This window comes from Daktulosphaira vitifoliae, unplaced genomic scaffold (genome assembly GCF_025091365.1).
Source record: "Daktulosphaira vitifoliae isolate Bord-2020 unplaced genomic scaffold, ASM2509136v1 Scaffold_4, whole genome shotgun sequence".
Lineage (NCBI taxonomy): Eukaryota > Metazoa > Arthropoda > Insecta > Hemiptera > Phylloxeridae > Daktulosphaira > Daktulosphaira vitifoliae.
In genome coordinates, this window is record NW_026099575.1 from 19,293,322 (window position 1) to 19,313,924 (window position 20,603).

Below are 20,603 nucleotides of genomic sequence, written 5' to 3' on the forward strand. Positions count from 1 at the left end.
AAAAAAAAAAAAAAACACATCTTAGTAAAACCAATACCTTCTCAGCTTCGCATCGAAGCTAAAAAATTAAAAATATATCTAAAATTAGCGATTTTTAAATTTGTAATTTTTTTTTGGAGATTTCCCTCATTTACGGGGAACGAGGGAATTTTTTCAATTTTTGAGGATAATGTCTTCGACTAGATACGATTTGTGATCTTTTGACGTATCGTTGAAAGAAATTGATTCGGTATGAGCTGAGAAAAAGTGGTAAGACACAAAAAAAAAATCCACATCATAGTAAAACCAATACCTTTTTAGCTTCGCATCGAAGCTAAAAATATTGTTTTAAAATATATTATGTTAAATGAAAATTATTTATTTTAATAGAAACACCAAACTAAATATTAATTATCTTAATTTTTATTGATAAAATCTAATTAATTGTTTATCAAAATGCCAATTACATAAATGAAAACCTTTGTGCTTAAGTATCAATATTTAAGGAGATTAAGATAGATAAGAATTATGATACTAAAAAAAACAAAGTTCATTATTTTACATTCCAATATTTAATGAAAAAATAACTAACTACTATTTTATAAAGATTTTTTTTAGTTTAAATCTAATATTCTAATATTTAGACAATTGAAATGAAAAACTTTAAACTAATATTTAAACTCCTCTTATTTTTAAAATGAAGAAATTAATTATTAATTAATGATTTAAACATCACATTACAGCAAAAAGTGAAGTTTTTTAATAAAAAACAATAAGAATAATTTCAATAAAATTAAACTATACAGCATTTCCATGCAACTTACTTTTGAACTAATGTCAGTGGTTATATCTGATACCTTTTGTGTAGCTATGCCACCAATTTTTATGGCACCCTGAGTTGCACGAGAGGCTATCTTGGAAGCTGATGAGGAAAACAAAGACCAACCCTATACAATTTATAGGAAATAATAAACTATGATTATTATTTAAATTAATATTGAAATTACACTTGAAAATGATGATACTGCAGTTTCTAGAAGATCTTGAGATTGGCTTCTAGGTGGAGGATCAATAGTATTTCCAAATCCAGAATATCGACCACCTTGGTTTGGAGGAACATGACTGAAAATATTTAATAATTATGTTTAAGAATTGAGAAGTAAACTACAATATAATAATTTAATTTTTAATTATTAACTCTGGTCTAGAAGCATTTTCATACTGTTTTCTAGCAAAATATGCTTCTTTTTCATCTTTAATATTTTGACTTAATGTAGCATCATTTTGATACCCTGAATTTGTGGTGTTGTAGTTATTAGGTAATTCATTATAGCTATACGTTTGTGGATGGCTAATTTTCCTACCAAAAAAAATTTCAATAAAAATATTTAATACAAAAAACTGATTAAATTTTTTTTAAATTATTATTATTACATTTTTGTAGAATCAACAAAATAATCTTTTGCAGATGATGTGGAAGGATTCCAAACTTGACCTTTTGCTAAACATAAAATCTATAAATAATAAATAAATTTAAAAATTGCTTTTCAAATTATCAGGTTTATAAAACACTTTTTAGTTACCCTGTCACGATACAATGCTGCTGCTTTAGTATTGTATTTTTGTTCAATTGACATTGAATTATTCCAGTCAGACTGAGATTCAAAAAATTCCTTAGCATTTTTATTACCACCCACCTATAGACATATATTAAAATTAAACTTGTAGATATCTATTTTTATAAAATGTTGAAAAATTATCACAAAAGATTTTATTAAATTAGACCTTTAATTAATAAATCAAATTTATAAATGTGTGTTGCCAACAAAAATATTTATTTCAACTCTCAAAATATTTATCAAAACTTAAACGCCTAACTATATAGTTTAAACATTACTCACTCTCATTTTTTCAAGTTCTAAGTCTTTCCAAGCATCCATAGTAATAGATCTCACAAATGAAAGATGGACGCCAAGACCTCTATGCTTGCCAGAACACATTAGACATATCCATATACCATATGATACAGAAGCCCATTGTGGGTTATGTGTTCCACACTCAAAACATTTCTTTAATTTATGAAATATATTTAGTAATTATTTTTAAATTATTAATGAAAAATAATGTTATTTACTGAGTTATCTTGTTGCATCATGAGCTCCTGAAGAATCCTAGGAGTTTTATTTGTTAAATTTTTACTCATTTTAATTTAACAATTAAAATTTGTTACACTTTAATTAGACTATCTCAAGTAAATTTTATACAAAAAATATTTACAGAGTATACTTTATTCTAACATTATTTAGAAATATATTTCTAATTTAAAAACAACAATTTATTTTATATTACTACTACTGGAAATAAAGTAACTGATATGACGTGTCGATTCTTATTACACAATTTTAATGTTATCTAATTCTTTATCAAAATATAATGTTATCACAAAACGAACCATGGCGGAAAACAGGTGTTTTATGTTTACATTATATATATTTTGCTTTACAATTTTATGTTACAGTATCGCGTTGACTAACTATGATTCATTCCTGTAGTTTTCATTATTTTCGTTCTATTTATTTCGCTCTAAAAAAAATTCAAGCTCCACTACCCATTAGTTACAGGTTTTCAACAGTCTAGTTTGTTTAGTTATTTTATGTATCGACTATCAAATATTTTTTCGCCTAACATTCACAGTCCAATTAACAGTATGAGATAATTTAGAGTGTATTTACGTTCTTGAGAAATTGCTCAGTACGAGCAATCTCTTTTAATAAACTACTGCATCATGGACCCTAGGGTTCAACCTTCCAGTAAATATTTTCCAGGTAATTTGATTTAAATTACTACTTAATATTTTCAAAATATTAACTTACTAAGTAAGGTGTTAGTATTTATAAATCAATAGAAAATAAAATTCATTATCTATGTATTAATTTTTTAAAATAATTTTACTGTAAATATTATTTTCTATATGCTTCAAGTTCTGGCAAATATTTTTACAAGTATTTTTTAGCTTAATATTATTATAATATGTATGTACTTATTATTAACTTAATATATTTTTTTTATACAATTTTGGGAACTTCTATTTTGGTATATTTTTCTATTTAAAGTGAAATGTAGCACTAATTTTACAGTAGTTATTGATCCTCGCTTCTATTAATGTAAATGAAAAATGTTTTTAATTATTTCTAAAGTTAATTTCATGGTTTTATGGAAAAAATTTTAATTTCTTATTTATTATATGAATTAACGAACCATGTATTTTATAAAATTAATCTTTAATTTTATATTTAGTGCTCAATTATTTTTATTGCTATATTGATATAGATATATTAACATTGTGTATTAATTTTTAGTGACATTGAATGATAATGAAGAACCTTATCCTAGTCTTTCGGATTATCATGATTATGAACCAAATTTAGAATTTGATGATACTGAACTTCAAAGTCCATCGGCAGATATTGGTAATTAATAATCATGTTTAAAATTTGTAATTAATACAATTTATATACAAAATAGGTAAAGCTATTTATTATTTAAAAAGCTTCTCTCAAAAGTCTGATATTTCTGTATATTACTCATTTAATGTGTATTTGAATGTATTAAATACATCATATAATTTAAAAATTGTTCTTTAAAAATAATTAAGATCTTTTATATTAATATGAAAAACCTTTATAATTTTCTGATTACACTTATAGAACAAATTTTATTTTTATTATAATAATAAATACAATAAAAGTGATCAGGTTTGACATTCTTTTACAATTTAATTAGATATTAAAATAAATATTGTAAAAATCAAGTTATCATAAATTTAAATTATAGAAAAATTGTTTGAGTATTCTATAATTTTTCTTTCTGACAGTATAGATTTCGTAGAGAAACAAAATAAATTATCTTAGGTTTTTAACCTACTAAAGTTCTACTAAATCAAATTAAAAAAGATTTATTTTTATAGATTTAGAAAAATCATTGGCTAATCTAAATGGAACTGGAGGAACTTTAGATTACATGGAATCTCCTGTTTCTGATGGTACTATAGAAGAAAATTTTGAAGAAGAACTTGTTAATGCTCCACAACTTGTAGAGGGAATTACCACATTCAGTAATAAAATTACTGGAAATTTGATGGATGAATTGGAAGCTGATGATGTAAGTCTCTTTGAAATTCTAAATTTTCATTTTTTTTTTTTTTCTTAAAACAATTAATTTTTTATTCATTTACTAATGATTTAAGCTGAAACAGAAAATGAACTTGTATTTAATTTATCAATACTAGTTTAATAAAAATCATGATGTGGATCTTGACTGGGCTGTTTTTTATGCTACTAATTGACTTGGCTAACCTTTAAGTATAGTTTGTTTGTGCTTCTTTTAGTTTTATACATAACATAGTTCAGCATGATTTAATGTAATAAAATAATCAAGTTCATGAATGGCTAAATTTTTTCTAAATGATTTGTTTTGTTTACAAAAATAAAACTATTTTTATTATTTCTGATTTCTTTAAAATTTCTAAATTGTCATCCGTATCTTAAAATAGATAAGGATATCAAAAGGGATAAATCTTAATATTTTTTAACATAATAACAAGATCACTATTTCTAACCAACTGATCTAATCTGGTAATTTATTGGAACCTGTAAAAAAGAAATTAGCAAAAAAAAGGATGCTGTTTAGCCATTAAAGTTGTTTTTGACTAAAAACTATGAGTCTTGCATTTATTTATTGTATAAATTATAACGACACACTGACAATCCATTAAAAATATTTCTAGTAGTTTATAGGAATAAATAAATTGAATGCAATAATAAGTTTAATCTTATTTTAATTATTTTAGTCAAAGGAAGAAGAAGATTTTAGCGATGTTGCAAAATATGGTGTGGTTGATGTAGTTGGTGACGATGCTGTGGGACGTAAAATTATTGTGGTTTCAGCTTGTAAATTACCTTGTAATAAAGAAGTTGATCATCCTAGATTATTGAGGTTTGTTTTGTGATCAGTTATAAACTGTTAAAATTCTATTTTATAAATAAATATGTATACATTTTTTTCTTCAGACTCATCCAATTACTTAAATAAAGTGATTTCCGATTGCCTTTTGCTCTTGGTGCATAATGCTTTGTGTTATTGTTAAATCTCACTATGATCACCCATTTGTGAGCTCACACTAAAGCTAAGGCTACTAATTTTTTATATCTGGTACAAATTTGAAGTCAATCCTACTACATTCCATAATTTGCTATTGTTAGCTAATTTATTTTAAAATGATCTAATAGAAAAATTTTGTACCAAAAAAAAATACAAAGCTTTCAAGAAACCTTATACAGAATGGCTTATATTTCACATATCTAGTAACAACTTTTGCTCTACTAAATATTTTGCATACTTTTTTTTTTTTTTAAATAATTTATGTATTCTTACACTTTGCTTAAATAGTATTTAAAGAAATTTTTAATAAAAAACGGAAGCACAGTGGGGTTGCGGCACAGTATGGACGTGGTAAAGTTGGGACAAGTATAGATGATATCTGGCAGTGATTAAAATCTTTATTATAAAAAACACTTTGATGCAATTCTGCAGATAGTGTTTAATTTTAATAAATTGGTAGATTATTTTAAAAACAACAATAACTCTTATTTCCTTAATTTTATCCTGATAAGTTATTTTATTTATAATTATAATATAGAAATAAATAGTAATTAAGTTTAGTACAAAATTGATTTTCAATAATTTAATAACTTAATTTTGACGGAGATATTATAAAATTAATGAAGTAGTTATAGATTTCTTTACTTTTAAAATTTAAAGGGCTTAATTTAATGCAATACTTTACAATAAAAAAAATTTTTGTTACTTATAACAAACTAATATGTTTAATATACTGGACTACAAGGAATTTTCATCAGATACAGAAATATACTTTTCTAAATCAACTTTTCGTGATGTTTTCAAATGTGCAATCAGACTTTCTATCACATCTAAGCTTTAATATTATTACTTATTATTAAAAAATAAGTATTTATGTATAAAAAAATAATTAAGAACAAAAAAAAATTGTTTTAAATTAATACAGATTTTGATTATTAATATATTAAAAATAAGAAAAATAACATATTTAACCTATATTTTTAATAAAAAGTTGATTTTTGTGAAAGTTTAAAACCAAAAAAAAATTTNCCTTTAAAGTTGATTTTTGTGAAAGTTTAAAACCAAAAAAAAATTTATTTATTACCATAACTTTTAGCTCAATTTTCAAGTTTCAAATTGACATCATTAAATCGGAAATTTAATGAGAATTACAAAAATTGTGTCGTTAGGATTAATATGCAGTCAGGAAACTTACATTATATATAATATTACATTAGCTTTAATTTAAGATATATATAGAAAAGTGTCAGACTTTCCAGAACACTTTCAAAAGTTAAGTTGAAAAAATTCTACTTTCTACATGCATTTTTTAGATTTGACCCTCCCCCTGTATATAAGGAAATGGTCCGATTTAAAAAAAAAAGTATGTTGAATGAAAGATGTATATAAATACTATTTCTCATGAAAAAATTATATTGATTTGATCATTTTTAAAAAAGTTATGGCAGTTTTAAGTAAAAAAAATTGAAATAATGTCGAAAATTAGCGATTTTTTGGTGTATTTCTCCCGTTTACGGGGAACGAGGGAATTTTTTTCAATTTTTGAGGGTAATATCTTCGACTAGATACGATTTGTGATCTTTTGACGTATTGTTCATAATAATCGGTCCAGTGAGAGCTGATATTGAGCGTTCACAGACACAAAAAAAATAAAAATCATAGTAAAATTAATACCTTTTCAGCTTTGCATCAAAGCAAAAATATGCTTTTAACGTAATTTAAAAATTTAAAAAAAAAAAAGTAATGCAAAATATTTGCTGGATCAAAAGTTCTTAATTTCACAAAACATCATGGACCACTCTATATATGTATAGAAAGTACTTTAATATAAGTTAAGTAAATTTACTTTCAATCTCATTTAAAGAAATAAAGTCAAAATAAATTTGGTAATATATGACCTTTTATCATATTTTAAATTGCAATCCTTCAATTTAATATTATTAGCACATTAATAAATTATATTTGTACTTTTAACTGTATTACCTTTATAAAATATAAAAAAATTTTGATTTTGAAAGTAATAAAATTTTAAAATCATTTTTTCTCATGTTAACTGTAGTATTTTAATCTTAATATAGCTTAAATTTTATTCATTTTTCAAATAATTTTTAGATACTTAATGTATACATTGGATAAATTTGTAGAACAAGATTATAGCTTAGTTTATTTTCATCATGGATTAACTAGTAAAAATAAACCAACACTGTCATGGCTGTGGCAAGCATATCGAGCATTTGATAGAAAATATAAAAAAAATCTAAAAGCTCTATATTTAGTACATCCAACAAGCTTTATTAAAGTAGTATGGCAACTATTTAAAGCTGTCATCAGGTAATATTTGATATTATATTAAAATTAAACAAATATTTTTTATGAAATAGCAGGTTTAAGTATATATGTCAAAAAAAATTTATTGAATTTAGATTTTTCTTAACTTATTTACAATGATTATGCTCACACCAACTTTAACTTTATTTTCTAAAATATGCAGTAAAAATATCACACATTACCCATTGCTATTAAATTATAATTAAAAATATATAATTTCTTACTAATCTGCATAGATATAATTTAAGTTTTATTAGATCTTTTGGAAAAATAAATCATTTTTGTATTCATAAGTATATGAAAACTGATAAAACATAATCAATTTAAGTTTTTTTTTTTTTTTTTACTTTAAACCTGGAACTATTGTAAGTTTATCTGTTTGAGAAATTTTTAATCCTATCTTAATTTTAATGAAATTTTAACAGAAGAAGTAAAAAAAATTGATATATGTTCTTTTGAAATATTACAACATATATTTTAATTTAATTATATAAAATAATTAATGTACTAATTTTTCTATAATATAATTTTCTAGTGCAAAATTTGGAAAAAAAATTATGTATGTTAATCATTTACAAGAGTTGAAACAATATTTAGACTTAGATCAATTAAACATTCCTTTCTCTGTTTTAGAGTAAGTTGTATCATTTAATCTTTTGGAAACCATTATGTTTGAGTAGTCAACAATGAGACAAAAATAGTTGCTTACATACCATCTACAATACAAGGGTGCAAATTTATAAAATACCCTATCTATAATAAACAGTGTTATAATTAAAATAATATATACATTTATGAAATATTTAAGCAGTGATTATGTTTCTTTCAATTGTGTTTTAATTTCTTCTAGTCTAAGCAATAATTTTTTTGATCCCAACTTTAAATTTTTATATTACCATAGAAATTATGCACTGCTATTTTAAATAAAATTAATCATTGTGAAATCTAACAAAATATATATTACTATAAATATTTTAATACAGTCTATATAATATATAATATGATAAAATAAATTATACAGAAAGTACTTATTGAACACTCTTTATATGTTTTTTAAATAAAAACCTTTCATAAGTAATTTAATCAATAATTAAATAAATTATATATCTTACAAATAAGTTCAATTCTACCAACTAATAACAATAGATAAATATTACTTATTTTTAAGAAATTTGATTTGACTTATTATAAATTACTTAGAAACAAGTAATTTATAATAATATATACCTTTTTAATTATTGTTATTTACATTTTTACAACAGGCATGATCAACAATTAATGCGAAAACTAAATAAAGGTAAGGTTTTGCCTCAACATATGGAACTAGAAGCTGAAGTTAAACCTGAACCATTGGCTACACAACAGTTTGGTGTTTCTTTACAATTTATTAAAGCAAATAATAATGATGAAATTATTCCTCCTGTAGTTCGAAAATGTATTGAGTATCTAAGTCAACCTGATGGTAAATTTAAACTAGAAAATATAATTTCTATATATATATATATATATTAATTAATTATTTTTTTCAATTATTAGCTTTAGAAACAGAAGGTTTATTCAGACGATCTGCTAATGTTATTCAAGTCAGAGATTTGCAAAACCGAATTAATCTTGGTGAATTAGTTGACTTTGGGAATGATGTACATCTTGCAGCTGTTTTATTAAAAACATTTTTAAGAGAACTAGAAGAACCTTTAATGACATTTGATTTGTTTGATGAAATAACTCAATTTCAATGTAAGTAATTAAAATAATTTTAATATACAATATTTTAAGTTATAGAATTTATAATTTATAGAAATATTTTTTATTAGATTAATTTGGTTCAAGGCTTTTGTTATAATAAATTAGAATAATAACATAGAACACAATAATTATACTTTTATTTTAAATTAAAACATTATTTTATATTGTGCAGTATTTAAAATATTAAGCCATAATACATTTTTTTTAGCTCTCCCCAAAGAAGAACGACCAAGACAAGTAAAAATCTTGATTCTAGAAAAATTACCTCTTGACAATTATCATTTACTTAAATATTTGATCAATTTTTTATCAAAGGTTAGTATATTAAATTTCTATAAAAATTTTAGAATATGATGACTGAAAATACATTATAATTTTAGGTAATGGACAGGTGCGATTTAAATAAAATGACATCGTCTAACCTTGCTGTAGTATTTGGTCCAAATTTAGTACGTAGTCCTAGTAGTCAACTATCATTAGCTGCAATAGGGCCAATTAATGCATTTACTGATTTTGTGCTTGTAAATCATGATCAAATTTTTATTATATAACTCCTCTACACATAATCTATGAATTACAGGACTTATCAATCAATTTATTTATTTGATTATTAAATCATTGTAATATTTTTCTAATCAGTAACTTTGACATAGTAATTCCATAATATATCATTTTAATTAGTTTTATTATATTTTTAATGATTTTATATATTTAATGATAAATTTTATTATTAGTTAAAAAAGATTTCAATACTTTATAACACACACAGTTCCCTCGCATATTTTAAAGTAACCAGTAAATTTTAAATAAGATAAATGTTTTTCATCTATCTAAATTTTTTAATGAGTACAAAAATTAATTCATTTTCACTTTTCACAGTAATATAGCTAAAATTCAATCAATGGCTTAACTATTTATTAATTTATTTTTATGAACAAAAAATATAAAAACTTATTTGTAGAAGGTTGTGATATAATATAATATTTTTTGTTTATGCATACATTGTAATTAAAAACAAACTAAAATCATAAAATAGTGGTGTAAAGCTCTACAAAAAGTAAATAATACTACTAATTATAATTTCAATTTAATGTATAAATGAACTAGATAAGAATGAATTATCAAAACATTTGCATTAATATTTTTATTTGTAATTTAATATGTTAGTATTATATGTATATATATATTAGTTTTTTTTTTTTTAATATTTTAACAATAGTGATAAAGTATTATCAAATATTTATTAAAATTAAAATATAGCAATAATAATAAATAATATATAATAATAATTATTGATTTTAATAATAAGTTTTTAACAAAATACTATGTTAAATAAAAATATAGAACACTTATCTATATTACTATCCAATTGATAAGTGTATTCATATTTTGAGATAACTCAGTATTTGTTAAACTATTGAATAACATAATAGTTATGGTTATAGTAATAAAAACATTCCAGACTTATAGTTAAACATTTAAATACCTTAATTTCCTTCAAAATCACTTTTAAAAAAGTATTCACTTGTATTGAAATATTTATCTATAAATTCAAATGCCTACATTTTGATTCCTCAGCAAAATTATTAAAATTTATAATGTGACAAGTACTGACATTTTTGAAAATGGTTTACTAGTTAACATTTCAAGTAAATTCATTAACTGTGAAATGCAAATAATTTTCTTTTTATGTAAAATCTAAATCTTAAATAATTTTTCAAAATGTTTTATGTATTGATTGAATAAGTATTAATGAATGATAAAAATCAATATTTGTTAAGAATTTAGTATATAAATATGTTATTATTGAGCATAAAATAATGATACATGTTGCAAAATTGATTAACATTATTGGATATTTGTAACTGACATTTATTATGTCATACTTATTTACCAAAGATTTTGTGTATTATTCTAGTATTATTCTAGTATTATTTTTTATTTTTATGAAATTGATTATTGAATGTTACCTTATTATAAAATTTAAAATACCTGCTATCTGGTCAAATAATTTGTAGATAAAAGTAATATCTTATATTTAATATTTATTTATATTGTATATTATTTAACTTATCCTTGATTTTTGTAAACAGTAAAGTATATTATCATTGTTAACATTGCATTAATTTTTTTTTTTGTGAATTTGATATATCAACGATTATTTTTATGATGTTGCCATCGTAAAAATATCTTTTACAAAAAGTGTTTACATTTTTAATTCATATTTTACATAATAGTTCACATTAAGCCTTCAAACGTTTATTATTACTTTTCAAGACATAAGAGACATACTTATTAATGAATATAATTTGTTTTCCTAAATATTACGTAAGGATATATTAAAGGGACTCAAAAATTTGAATAGACATCTTTAAATTGTGCTTATTGACAAAAAATATTGTTACTAACTTTTTAAAAATATTTCGTATTGTTTCTGTAAAATTTATAATTTAGTTTTATTATTTTTAACCCAATTTATAAAAAAAAACATTCTAGAACGTTTTATAAAAAACAACTGTTGTTTTACGGGAATATATCATACGATACCACATTATATTTTAGCAGTATATACAACAGATATAAAAATTTATTTTTAAAAATATTTATGGTTCGCTAACAGCTTGAAAATATATAATACATCTATCTCTGTAAATAAAAATTAATTTTTTAACTCGTTTAAAGAAGATTTTTCTTAATTTGAATAATTATAAACATAAAAAATTCAACAGAAGTAAACTAAATACCTTTTTATTGTTTAATTAATTGTAGAATTATAAAAATACCAAATAAAAAGCTAATCATAGTATGCGGTTTTTCTTTCTTATATATAATGAAAAATTTTTTAATTAAATACGTACTAAAGAGTTAATATATTTGCGAGGAAAACATCGGTCCAAACTAGTGAATCATTTTTGAATATATTGTTGAACCTAATGATAGATAATTAGATCTTTTTAAAACTACCATATTATGCCAATTCTTTATGATTATTATATACAATTATATTAATACAAAAAAAACTAAAGCCATCACATTATTTATTTATATTCAATATAAAATATAAAAACAAACAACTTCTGCGTAGATTAAAATATTAAAATTTTAACAGTTTAAAAAAAATAATATTCATGTATTATATTTTACACAAAACATTACGATATTTAATTTGTAAAGAAAAACTAACAAATAACCATCAAAATTAAAGCACACTGAATATCTAATAATGTACATACTTTTGGTTAGAGGCCTTATCATCTACTTTTAACTAGAAAATGTCCAATTTACAAAAAGTCAACTTATTAAAATTAACTATTATTTCATGATTATTTTCTATAATATTTAATAACGTGAAAAAATATCATCCTTACTATTTTTACTTCATTTTTGACATTTGATTCTGATTAATTTATTGACTATGCATCAACTACATGTTATATTGTTTCACAATGTAAAGACAAAAATTAGATAATTTATTATACCACAAAAATCGTATAAATATATATTTTAGAGTAGACCAAATATCATGATAGATCATAATGGTATAAACTAAGAAAAGTAAACCTGATGTCATAGAAACAAAATAAACAAAAGTAGTAAACGAATACATCGTATAACGTATTTTTAAACAATTTTATTAGGATAGTTTGATTACGCAAAATGTACTAGTCAACATGATTTCATATAGAATATAAAAACAAAATGCAATTACTTAACATGATTTTAGGCACTAACATACTTTTGCTCCATGCCAGCTCCATAGAAAGGGTACATGGTAAAATCAGTAGGAGTTAATTTTTGTTCTTTTTTCAAAAAAGCAAAAACAAGTTATATATTTATATCCCTTTAATAATAAAACAAAAATACTAACCATAATATTAGCAAAACGAAAGTATTTTTTCAAAGAATGGATTTTATTATTTATATAACAAGACATCTAATCAAACCATAAAATCAACAATATGTACCCTTTAAAACATAGAAGACTTGAAATGAATGAAACTATTGTTTCAGAACTGAAAATAGAGATTTATTTATTATCCAAGTATTGAAAAGTAGGATGATCTTTAAGTAGTTTGATTATTTTACATATTTTTAAAATTGTTTTATGAATAAAAAGTTTCAGCGCACATTTTATAAGATGCTTATCATGATTTGTGATCAGAACACTTAATTCTTTGATAGATATTGGTTACTTAGCAAACTCTGTGAAACTAAACAGAGCCGTTTTTGATTGGGTTTGTTATAAAACTTAATTTGTTAAACTTGATTCTTAATTATAAGTTCTTGAATAATTTTTTTTTTTGACAATTTTGAAAAATAATTTTATTTATAGTACAAATCATACAAATAAAAATAAATTATATTAACATAATTTAGTTTATTCCTGGAACAGAGTCTTGGTTCAGTCAAAATCCCTGCTTTAATAGATAAATAGCAAAAAAAAATTAACACTGCTATTATTTATTAGTCTTTACCTTCTTAGCAAATAAACAAAATAGTCTCATATTGTATAATAAAATCACAAATAATACAAATGTTTACATACGTTCATAATTAATAATGCATAGAAAATTTTAGTTCTATTCTAAAAAATTCAATATTTAACTTAAAATTAATGTACTTTATCATGACAACCTAATATTTTCCAAGTAAATCCATCGTTAGGTAAACTAGAATCTATAAATGGAGATATCCAAGTAATAAACCAACGTTCACCAAAAACTATTTTTAAATTAACAATTAAACCGTAATCATAATTTTTTTTTTTTTCATAACTTAAAAGACCATACAATAATTTTTCAATATGATACTTTAGTAATAAAGATGAGATAACAACAGATATGAGGTTTAACATAAAAAGACTAACAAATACTTGACTTTTGGTTATTTTAAAAAATATTACATTTCCAGGGGCTAAAAAGATTAAATCAAAGATTTGAATAGGAATATTTTTATAAATGTAATATCCAATCAAAACTATCTCATAAATACTTCCAACAGTTAAGTAAGCCAAAAACCAAACAAAATATCGACGATTGTAATGACCAATACATGTTGTACTAAATGAACAGTGATGATCTCTTGTAAGAATGCAAACATTACATTCATCACAATGCCAACTTCTTGGTGGCATAGTACATTGACATATATTACAGTAAATTGAATCTGTAATTAAAATAATGGTATGATATTATCACAGTTAGAATTCAGTTTTCAATTATACAGTATCATCAAAAAAAAAAGATTGTTCCTGTAATAATAAAATTTAAAACATTTTACTAGTGACCTTAGGATAGTAGTAATCACGAATCTTACCTGTTTTGATTTTTTCTAATTTTCTTGTTCTATGTTCAATTACTGATGAATCAACAAAAGTCATAACAATGAAATTTGTCAAAATATTAAACAAACCATAAGTTGTAATCAAAACGTGTATAATACAATCAAACGATACATATGATTTGTACAAATCTGGGAATATGCAGAACACATTAAGACAATAATAAATAATTATAGACGTGGTGAAAAACAAAAATAAAAATACTTCCATAGTTTTTTTTTTTAGTAACATTTCTCAAATAATGTTCGAAATAATTTAAATTAATCATTTTTTAGCATTAAAATCATTAAAGCATTTAATAACATTATTTTATTCAGAAAAATATTATTTTAGAAATTAAAAGAGCCATTATTCAATTATTTTTTTTTATGGTTGAAAGAAGCAATAATTGAACCAGAGAGTAATATGCAATTTTTCTTAGATTTGAACTAACACAATGGAACTTCTTAATAAACTAAAAAAATAAAATAATTAACTTTGATACTGAATCGTAGATAATTAGAAAAAAGTTAAACCTATTCTCTGCTGTAGAATACTAAAATTCATATGGTTACCATAGAGACTAACAAAAATATAATACAATGTTATCAAGTATTAGCATTTATCAATATTTTGTAGCGAATGAATATTATATACCTATGTATAAAGATATATTATATATCTGTTAATATTCCAAGTAGACAATATAAGATGGATTAAAAAATTAACCAGTTTAATCCATTTTAGGTAAAATATTATCTATGGTAATTTTTTTGTAATAGTTCAAGTTATTTACTAATAATTTTTGTCATTATTAACGTTATATATTATGTGTTTCATCCAAAGTTTTCCTTTTTTACACACATTTCAAATAATAATTATGATCTTAATATAAACAAATAAAAATTGTTATTTATGTTATCTATAAAATATCAATTTTAATTTTTTTTAGTTTACTGAGGGAACTATATTTATTATAAAAACATAATTATGACTGATTTCATCTCTGGTAACTATCACAATTGAGAGAGTGGGTATTTCTGTGTCTTGATTAATCATTTAAGAGCTAAAATTGATTATTAAGGTAGAATTAGTGTTGTGTCTAATTATTCTTCAGGAGGTTGGAGCCACTATCTCTGGATGACAATAATATAGCCATTTTCAAAAATGGACTTGATGTTTCATTTAATAATAAATAAACCAATGCTTAGAACCTTTTCTAGAAAAAAAATTCAGAATTCAACACTATATGAAATTAAATTGTTGAACACTTAATAAATAATTATATAATACTTAAATATTGTGTAAACAAATAAACCACTATTAGGTAAAAACAAATTAAAACTTATGAAAATTTTTATATTACAGAATTGAATACTTAGGCCCATAACAAATAAAAAAATAAATTTTTAGTCACAATTTTTGTGCCCATTTTTATGAATTATTAAAAAAAATCATTAACTTATATGTGAAGTCTCTTGATTCAAACCTGGTAATATTTTTTATTTAATTAAAATTGTGTATTCATTTGTTTTATAATAATAATTACTTTAAATCTCCAGAGAAAGGTAAAATTTATAGCCAAAAAATTATTATTTTTAATTAGATTGTTAATACACTTAATCCAATAAAAAACAAAGAAATAGCAAGTAATAATATTATATGTAGTATATTTTATTTGAAAAAATATACTTATAAACTTGTAACTTTATATTGTATACTGTCCATTTTAAAAATATATAACATTATATTGAAATTTATTGCATATACTATTAATCAGTATTATATTAAACAAAATTGATTGACAATAAAAAATATATGATTAATGATTAAAATTATTTAGTAATTAACATTATAACATTTTAATGAGTGGTACTTTTAAAAAACAACATAATAATAATCAACATTTAAATAAAATGAATACATGCAAATAAAGTATATAAATATTTATAAAATATTGCATTATCCCAATAACATAAGTGTAGTAAATAAAAATCAACTTTAACTTGTCAGACTAAATTGTAATAAAACGTATGGCACAAATTAATTAGTTAATATTAACAATAAATATAATATGTAATTTAAAATTAAATAAAAGAATAATAAATAATATAAACATACAATCATTTTTAACAACGTTAAACTAGATAGAATAAAATAATAATAATAATTATTAGATTAATTTTTAATATTTTTTAATTAAAAAAATTCTTTTTAATAAATAATGTATCATCAAAAAATATAACTTGAAAATTTGTATATTAGCAAAAGTAAATGATACAAATCTTCCTAAAGTATTGAGTTTACAGTCAATTTAAACAATATAAAAATAAAAAATTGAAACATGGACGGATATAAAAATATTGCACAGTAATAATCAAAGGTGTACAATAATTGAATTGTTTTACCAATTAATATAGTATTTCATACATACTATGACTAAGTAAGAAAAATCCCAAATAAAAAATATACCATTAAATAATAATTAAATTTACTATAGTTAGCATAGTGTTACATAAAAATGTCAAAAAAACTTATTTTTAATTATTATAAAATACTCAAATATTATGACGACAATGAAACTTGATATAAGTTGTTATTTATTTAATATTGACATTATTACAGTAATAGTTTTAGAAATAATCCTTTTAAAATAAAATGTTAACAAACAAACTATTTACTTGATAATATGAATTATTAAAATGACTTGATGATTAAAAGAAAAAAAATTTTTTGTCTAATTACCAATGCAATTATATTAGTAATATTAATACTCTAAGGTGCATATGGTTGATTACCAGATTTTATATCCATTCTTTTCTGTGGAACTTGAGATCTTGATTGAAATAGTTCCCTAATAAGTGTTGCTTTTTCTCTTTCTAATATTGTTATTCTTTCATTTTTTTGACCAAGTTCCTACAATAATGCAGATAAAACAATTAATTTCATTCAATAATAAATAATTTGCTAATATATATTATTACCTCAGTCAGAACATGATTTCGATGTTTTAAAGAAACTATTACTTGAGGATTTTGATTTACATTAAGCCCGGAACTATTTGCTGAATGCACAGCTAAATTCATGTGCAATGGCAAACCACTCCATCCTTCACCTCCATCAGTTAGTGCTGCTAAATGTCTATTAACTTCTAATACTCTAGCTCTTTGTAACTCAATACGTTCTTGTTGTGCTTCAGTCCATTGATCTTGCTAAATTATTAAATAATATTAATATTAAAATTGTAAGATAATTATTATCATTAGTATTAAAATTTAAAAATTAATTACAGTATGTAAATTTGTTCTTCCAAGGTACTTCATCTTTTCTTGTACTACAGTTATTTGTTTGTGATACCAATCTCTTGCTCTATCTACTGCTTGAAGACCAATCACAAGAACTTCTTTTTCTTGTTCTATCTGTTTCATTCTCTTCAACTAACCAGTAAATATTCAATTATATATTTTTATTATATATTGCAGTAAAAATATCTTAGTTGTTCTGAATTTATTATATTAACTTATTGTATATGTCCTAGCAAACAAATAACTTATAAAACTTATATGACACTGCAAGAGTACCTAAAAATTTACTTAAATACTTATAAATTATTATAAATAAATAGTTAAAGATTTATCAGTCTTTAGATGAAATTTTTTAAATTTTCACATAACAATTATAGGTTATTTGTAAATAATATTATTTATTATAATTCAATATTGATATTTATGCACACATATCAATATATAATGTAATAATAGATAATAAATTTACCAAGTTATAATCAATTCCACTTTGTAATGTATGTCGTCTAGGCTCCCTCCGTCTCTGATTAATTCTTTTATAAGTTTGTTCATCTTAAATAAAACAAATAATGGGTATTAACTAAATAAGTAACAACTTATTTATATATTACTATATATTAATTACTTGATTGTTTTTCACTTCTTGAGCTACTTTGATCATTTAATAATATTCCCAACTGCCAATTTTGTAATGCTGTTCTTATTTCAGCTTTATCAATGTTACGATCATTGGAAGCTAATTGTACACCACGTTCTAATCCTGCTGCAGTTCTAGGAGGTTTTGGAGGACCAAATAGTGATGATGTAGATTTAGGTTGTTGTTGAATGACTTCTTTATTTATATTATTATTATTACGCTCTAATGCCAATTGAGGCATACTTAAGGTTCTTTGTTGAGTAGGTCTAATTGCAGCCATATTTCCTGTAGTCCATTGAATATTTGGCTTAACATCTACATCTAAAAGAGGAGCAGAAGGAGGTCTCAAAGGGTCATTTGCCCTAAAACCATTTTCCATTTGGTTACGTAGTAAGCACATTTTTAAACCTGTACAGAATCTATCAAAAGATAATAGACCATTAGGTGGAGTTACTTTGCGAAGACTATCTAAAACTCCTTTTGGTAATCCTTTGGTTCCATCATCTTGCCAACGTGTTTCAATTTCTAAACAAAATATGAAACAAACATTAATGATTATAAAGTATTTAATTTACTCTGACATTTAATATTTATAAATAATTACCCGAAAATTTAACAAAACCCGTTCGTTTATCATCTAATATATCAAACAGAGTTCTCATTGAATGAACAAATTTAGCTGGTAAACCTTCAGTAGTTGGACTTTTAGTATCATTATGTGTCGGTGTCATGGCAGTTAAATTAAATAAATATTTTCTAAGTAAAGCATACCAAAGTTAAAAAAAATTACTAGATAATAGTTGGAATTATTAACTTTTTCTATGGATAATAATAATTAATAAATAGTTGATGAGACAAAATGAACAAGATATTTCCAGTAATAACAATTAATTATTAAAGGGTATTATAAAAACATTTAAAAATTATGTCATTGGGAAAGAATTAATAGAAAGTCACGAAGAAATTTTACTAGTGCAAATGTCAACTAAGATGAAATGTGTGTTTTATCAACAGGTGTGGTACACCTATCGACTACAGAGCCATCCAAACTCTCATTAAGAGATCAGTACACAAATACACGTTAAAAAAAATTAAACTGCTATTTAGTGGATAACTAGATAGCGCTATTAATTTTATCTAAAAAAAAGTGTACTGAAATGAGAAGCTGAATAGGTATTTTATTATACCATGCGTTTTTTTTTAGTGATGGGAAATATCGAATGGTAACTATCGAACTATTCGATAGTCATTCAAAAACTATTCGAATAGTAAAAATATTCGATAGTTACACAATATATTCAAATAGTTTTAAAAACTATTCAGTTGTATAAACACAATTTGAATAGTTTCAATAAATAAATTTCATAGTTTAAAATATTTGAATATCACTAATTTTTACTATTATTAATTGTATAATAATTTATTTTAAGTATTTGTCAATTATCTTCTTATTATAATTAAGTGTACTCAATAAAAATTTTAGGTAGAACTAATCGAATATTTTTTAAAACCATTCGAATAGTTTCTAGAACTATTCGATAAATTATTCGAATAGTTTATGCTAAAAATAAACTATTCGATAAAATATTCGAAAATGCCCATCACTAGTTTTAGCTTCGATGCGAAGCTGAGAAGGTATTAATTTTACCATGATGTGTTTATTTTTTTTTTTTTTTGTGTCTGTCACTACTTTTTCTCAGCTCTCACTGGACCGATTTCTTTTAACAATACGTCAAAAGATCACAAATTGTATCTAGTTGAAGACATTACCCTTAAAAATTTAAAAATTTTCCCTCGTTCCCCGCAAATGGGGGAAATATCCAAAAAAATTACAAATTTAAAAATCGACAAATTTTGTCATTTTTTTCACTTTTTTTTCTTAAAACTTCCATAACTTTTTCAAAAATCAACAAATCAACATAATTTTTTTTTAAACTAAAACCTTAGATATTTTCCTTTCATTTGATATAATTTTTTTGAAAATTTAACACTTAACCTGCTCATGGGGGGGGATTTAAAATTGCAACTTTTTTACAAAAACTAACTTTTTCAACTTAATTTTTGAAAATGTTCCGGAAAGACTGCGTCCTTTAAACATATATCAAATTAAAGCTTATTTTATGTACTA

General features: G+C 22.7%; 4 protein-coding genes across 6 annotated transcripts in view; 1 reads left to right on the forward strand and 3 right to left on the reverse strand.

Moving 5' to 3' along the window:
- The window catches only part of LOC126904778 (ADP-ribosylation factor GTPase-activating protein 1), a 5,287-nt gene extending 2,941 nt beyond the window's left edge, over positions 1-2,346 (reverse strand). The window contains exons 1-7 of one of the 3 annotated variants that reach the window (XM_050684009.1): positions 2,114-2,346; positions 1,881-2,048; positions 1,563-1,676; positions 1,414-1,493; positions 1,202-1,339; positions 987-1,101; positions 804-926 (exon numbers count right to left, since the gene is read on the reverse strand). In XM_050684009.1, coding sequence (XP_050539966.1) covers positions 804-926; positions 987-1,101; positions 1,202-1,339; positions 1,414-1,493; positions 1,563-1,676; positions 1,881-2,048; positions 2,114-2,182 — 807 coding nt within the window. In that variant the 5' untranslated portion in view covers positions 2,183-2,346. Of the gene's footprint in view, positions 1-803; positions 927-986; positions 1,102-1,177; positions 1,340-1,413; positions 1,494-1,562; positions 1,677-1,880; positions 2,049-2,113 lie in introns of all 3 variants that reach the window. The other 2 variants (XM_050684010.1, XM_050684007.1) reach the window with 2 other exon arrangements.
- A 128-nt stretch (positions 2,347-2,474) lies between these two features.
- On the forward strand, positions 2,475-9,902 carry LOC126904774 (rho GTPase-activating protein 1). Its single transcript, XM_050684002.1, has 10 exons — positions 2,475-2,804; positions 3,339-3,449; positions 3,947-4,140; positions 4,829-4,974; positions 7,252-7,470; positions 8,003-8,101; positions 8,730-8,929; positions 9,004-9,204; positions 9,422-9,528; positions 9,594-9,902. The coding sequence occupies exons 1-10, from the start codon at positions 2,765-2,767 to the stop codon at positions 9,762-9,764; spliced, it is 1,488 nt and encodes a 495-aa protein (XP_050539959.1). The 5' UTR covers positions 2,475-2,764; the 3' UTR covers positions 9,765-9,902.
- Positions 9,903-11,945: 2,043 nt separating this feature from the next.
- On the reverse strand, positions 11,946-15,102 carry LOC126904782 (probable palmitoyltransferase ZDHHC24). The gene is made up of 2 exons (XM_050684014.1): positions 14,530-15,102; positions 11,946-14,379 (listed from the first exon to the last, which is right to left on the reverse strand). The coding sequence occupies exons 1-2, from the start codon at positions 14,783-14,785 to the stop codon at positions 13,826-13,828; spliced, it is 810 nt and encodes a 269-aa protein (XP_050539971.1). The 5' UTR covers positions 14,786-15,102; the 3' UTR covers positions 11,946-13,825.
- Positions 15,103-16,953: 1,851 nt separating this feature from the next.
- LOC126904775 (suppressor APC domain-containing protein 2) lies at positions 16,954-19,551 on the reverse strand. The gene is made up of 6 exons (XM_050684003.1): positions 19,080-19,551; positions 18,464-19,000; positions 18,308-18,390; positions 17,824-17,970; positions 17,518-17,745; positions 16,954-17,449 (listed from the first exon to the last, which is right to left on the reverse strand). Exons 1-6 carry the CDS (start codon positions 19,204-19,206, stop codon positions 17,309-17,311), a joined length of 1,263 nt encoding a protein of 420 aa, XP_050539960.1. The 5' UTR covers positions 19,207-19,551; the 3' UTR covers positions 16,954-17,308.
- Between the last annotated feature and the right edge of the window lie 1,052 nt (positions 19,552-20,603).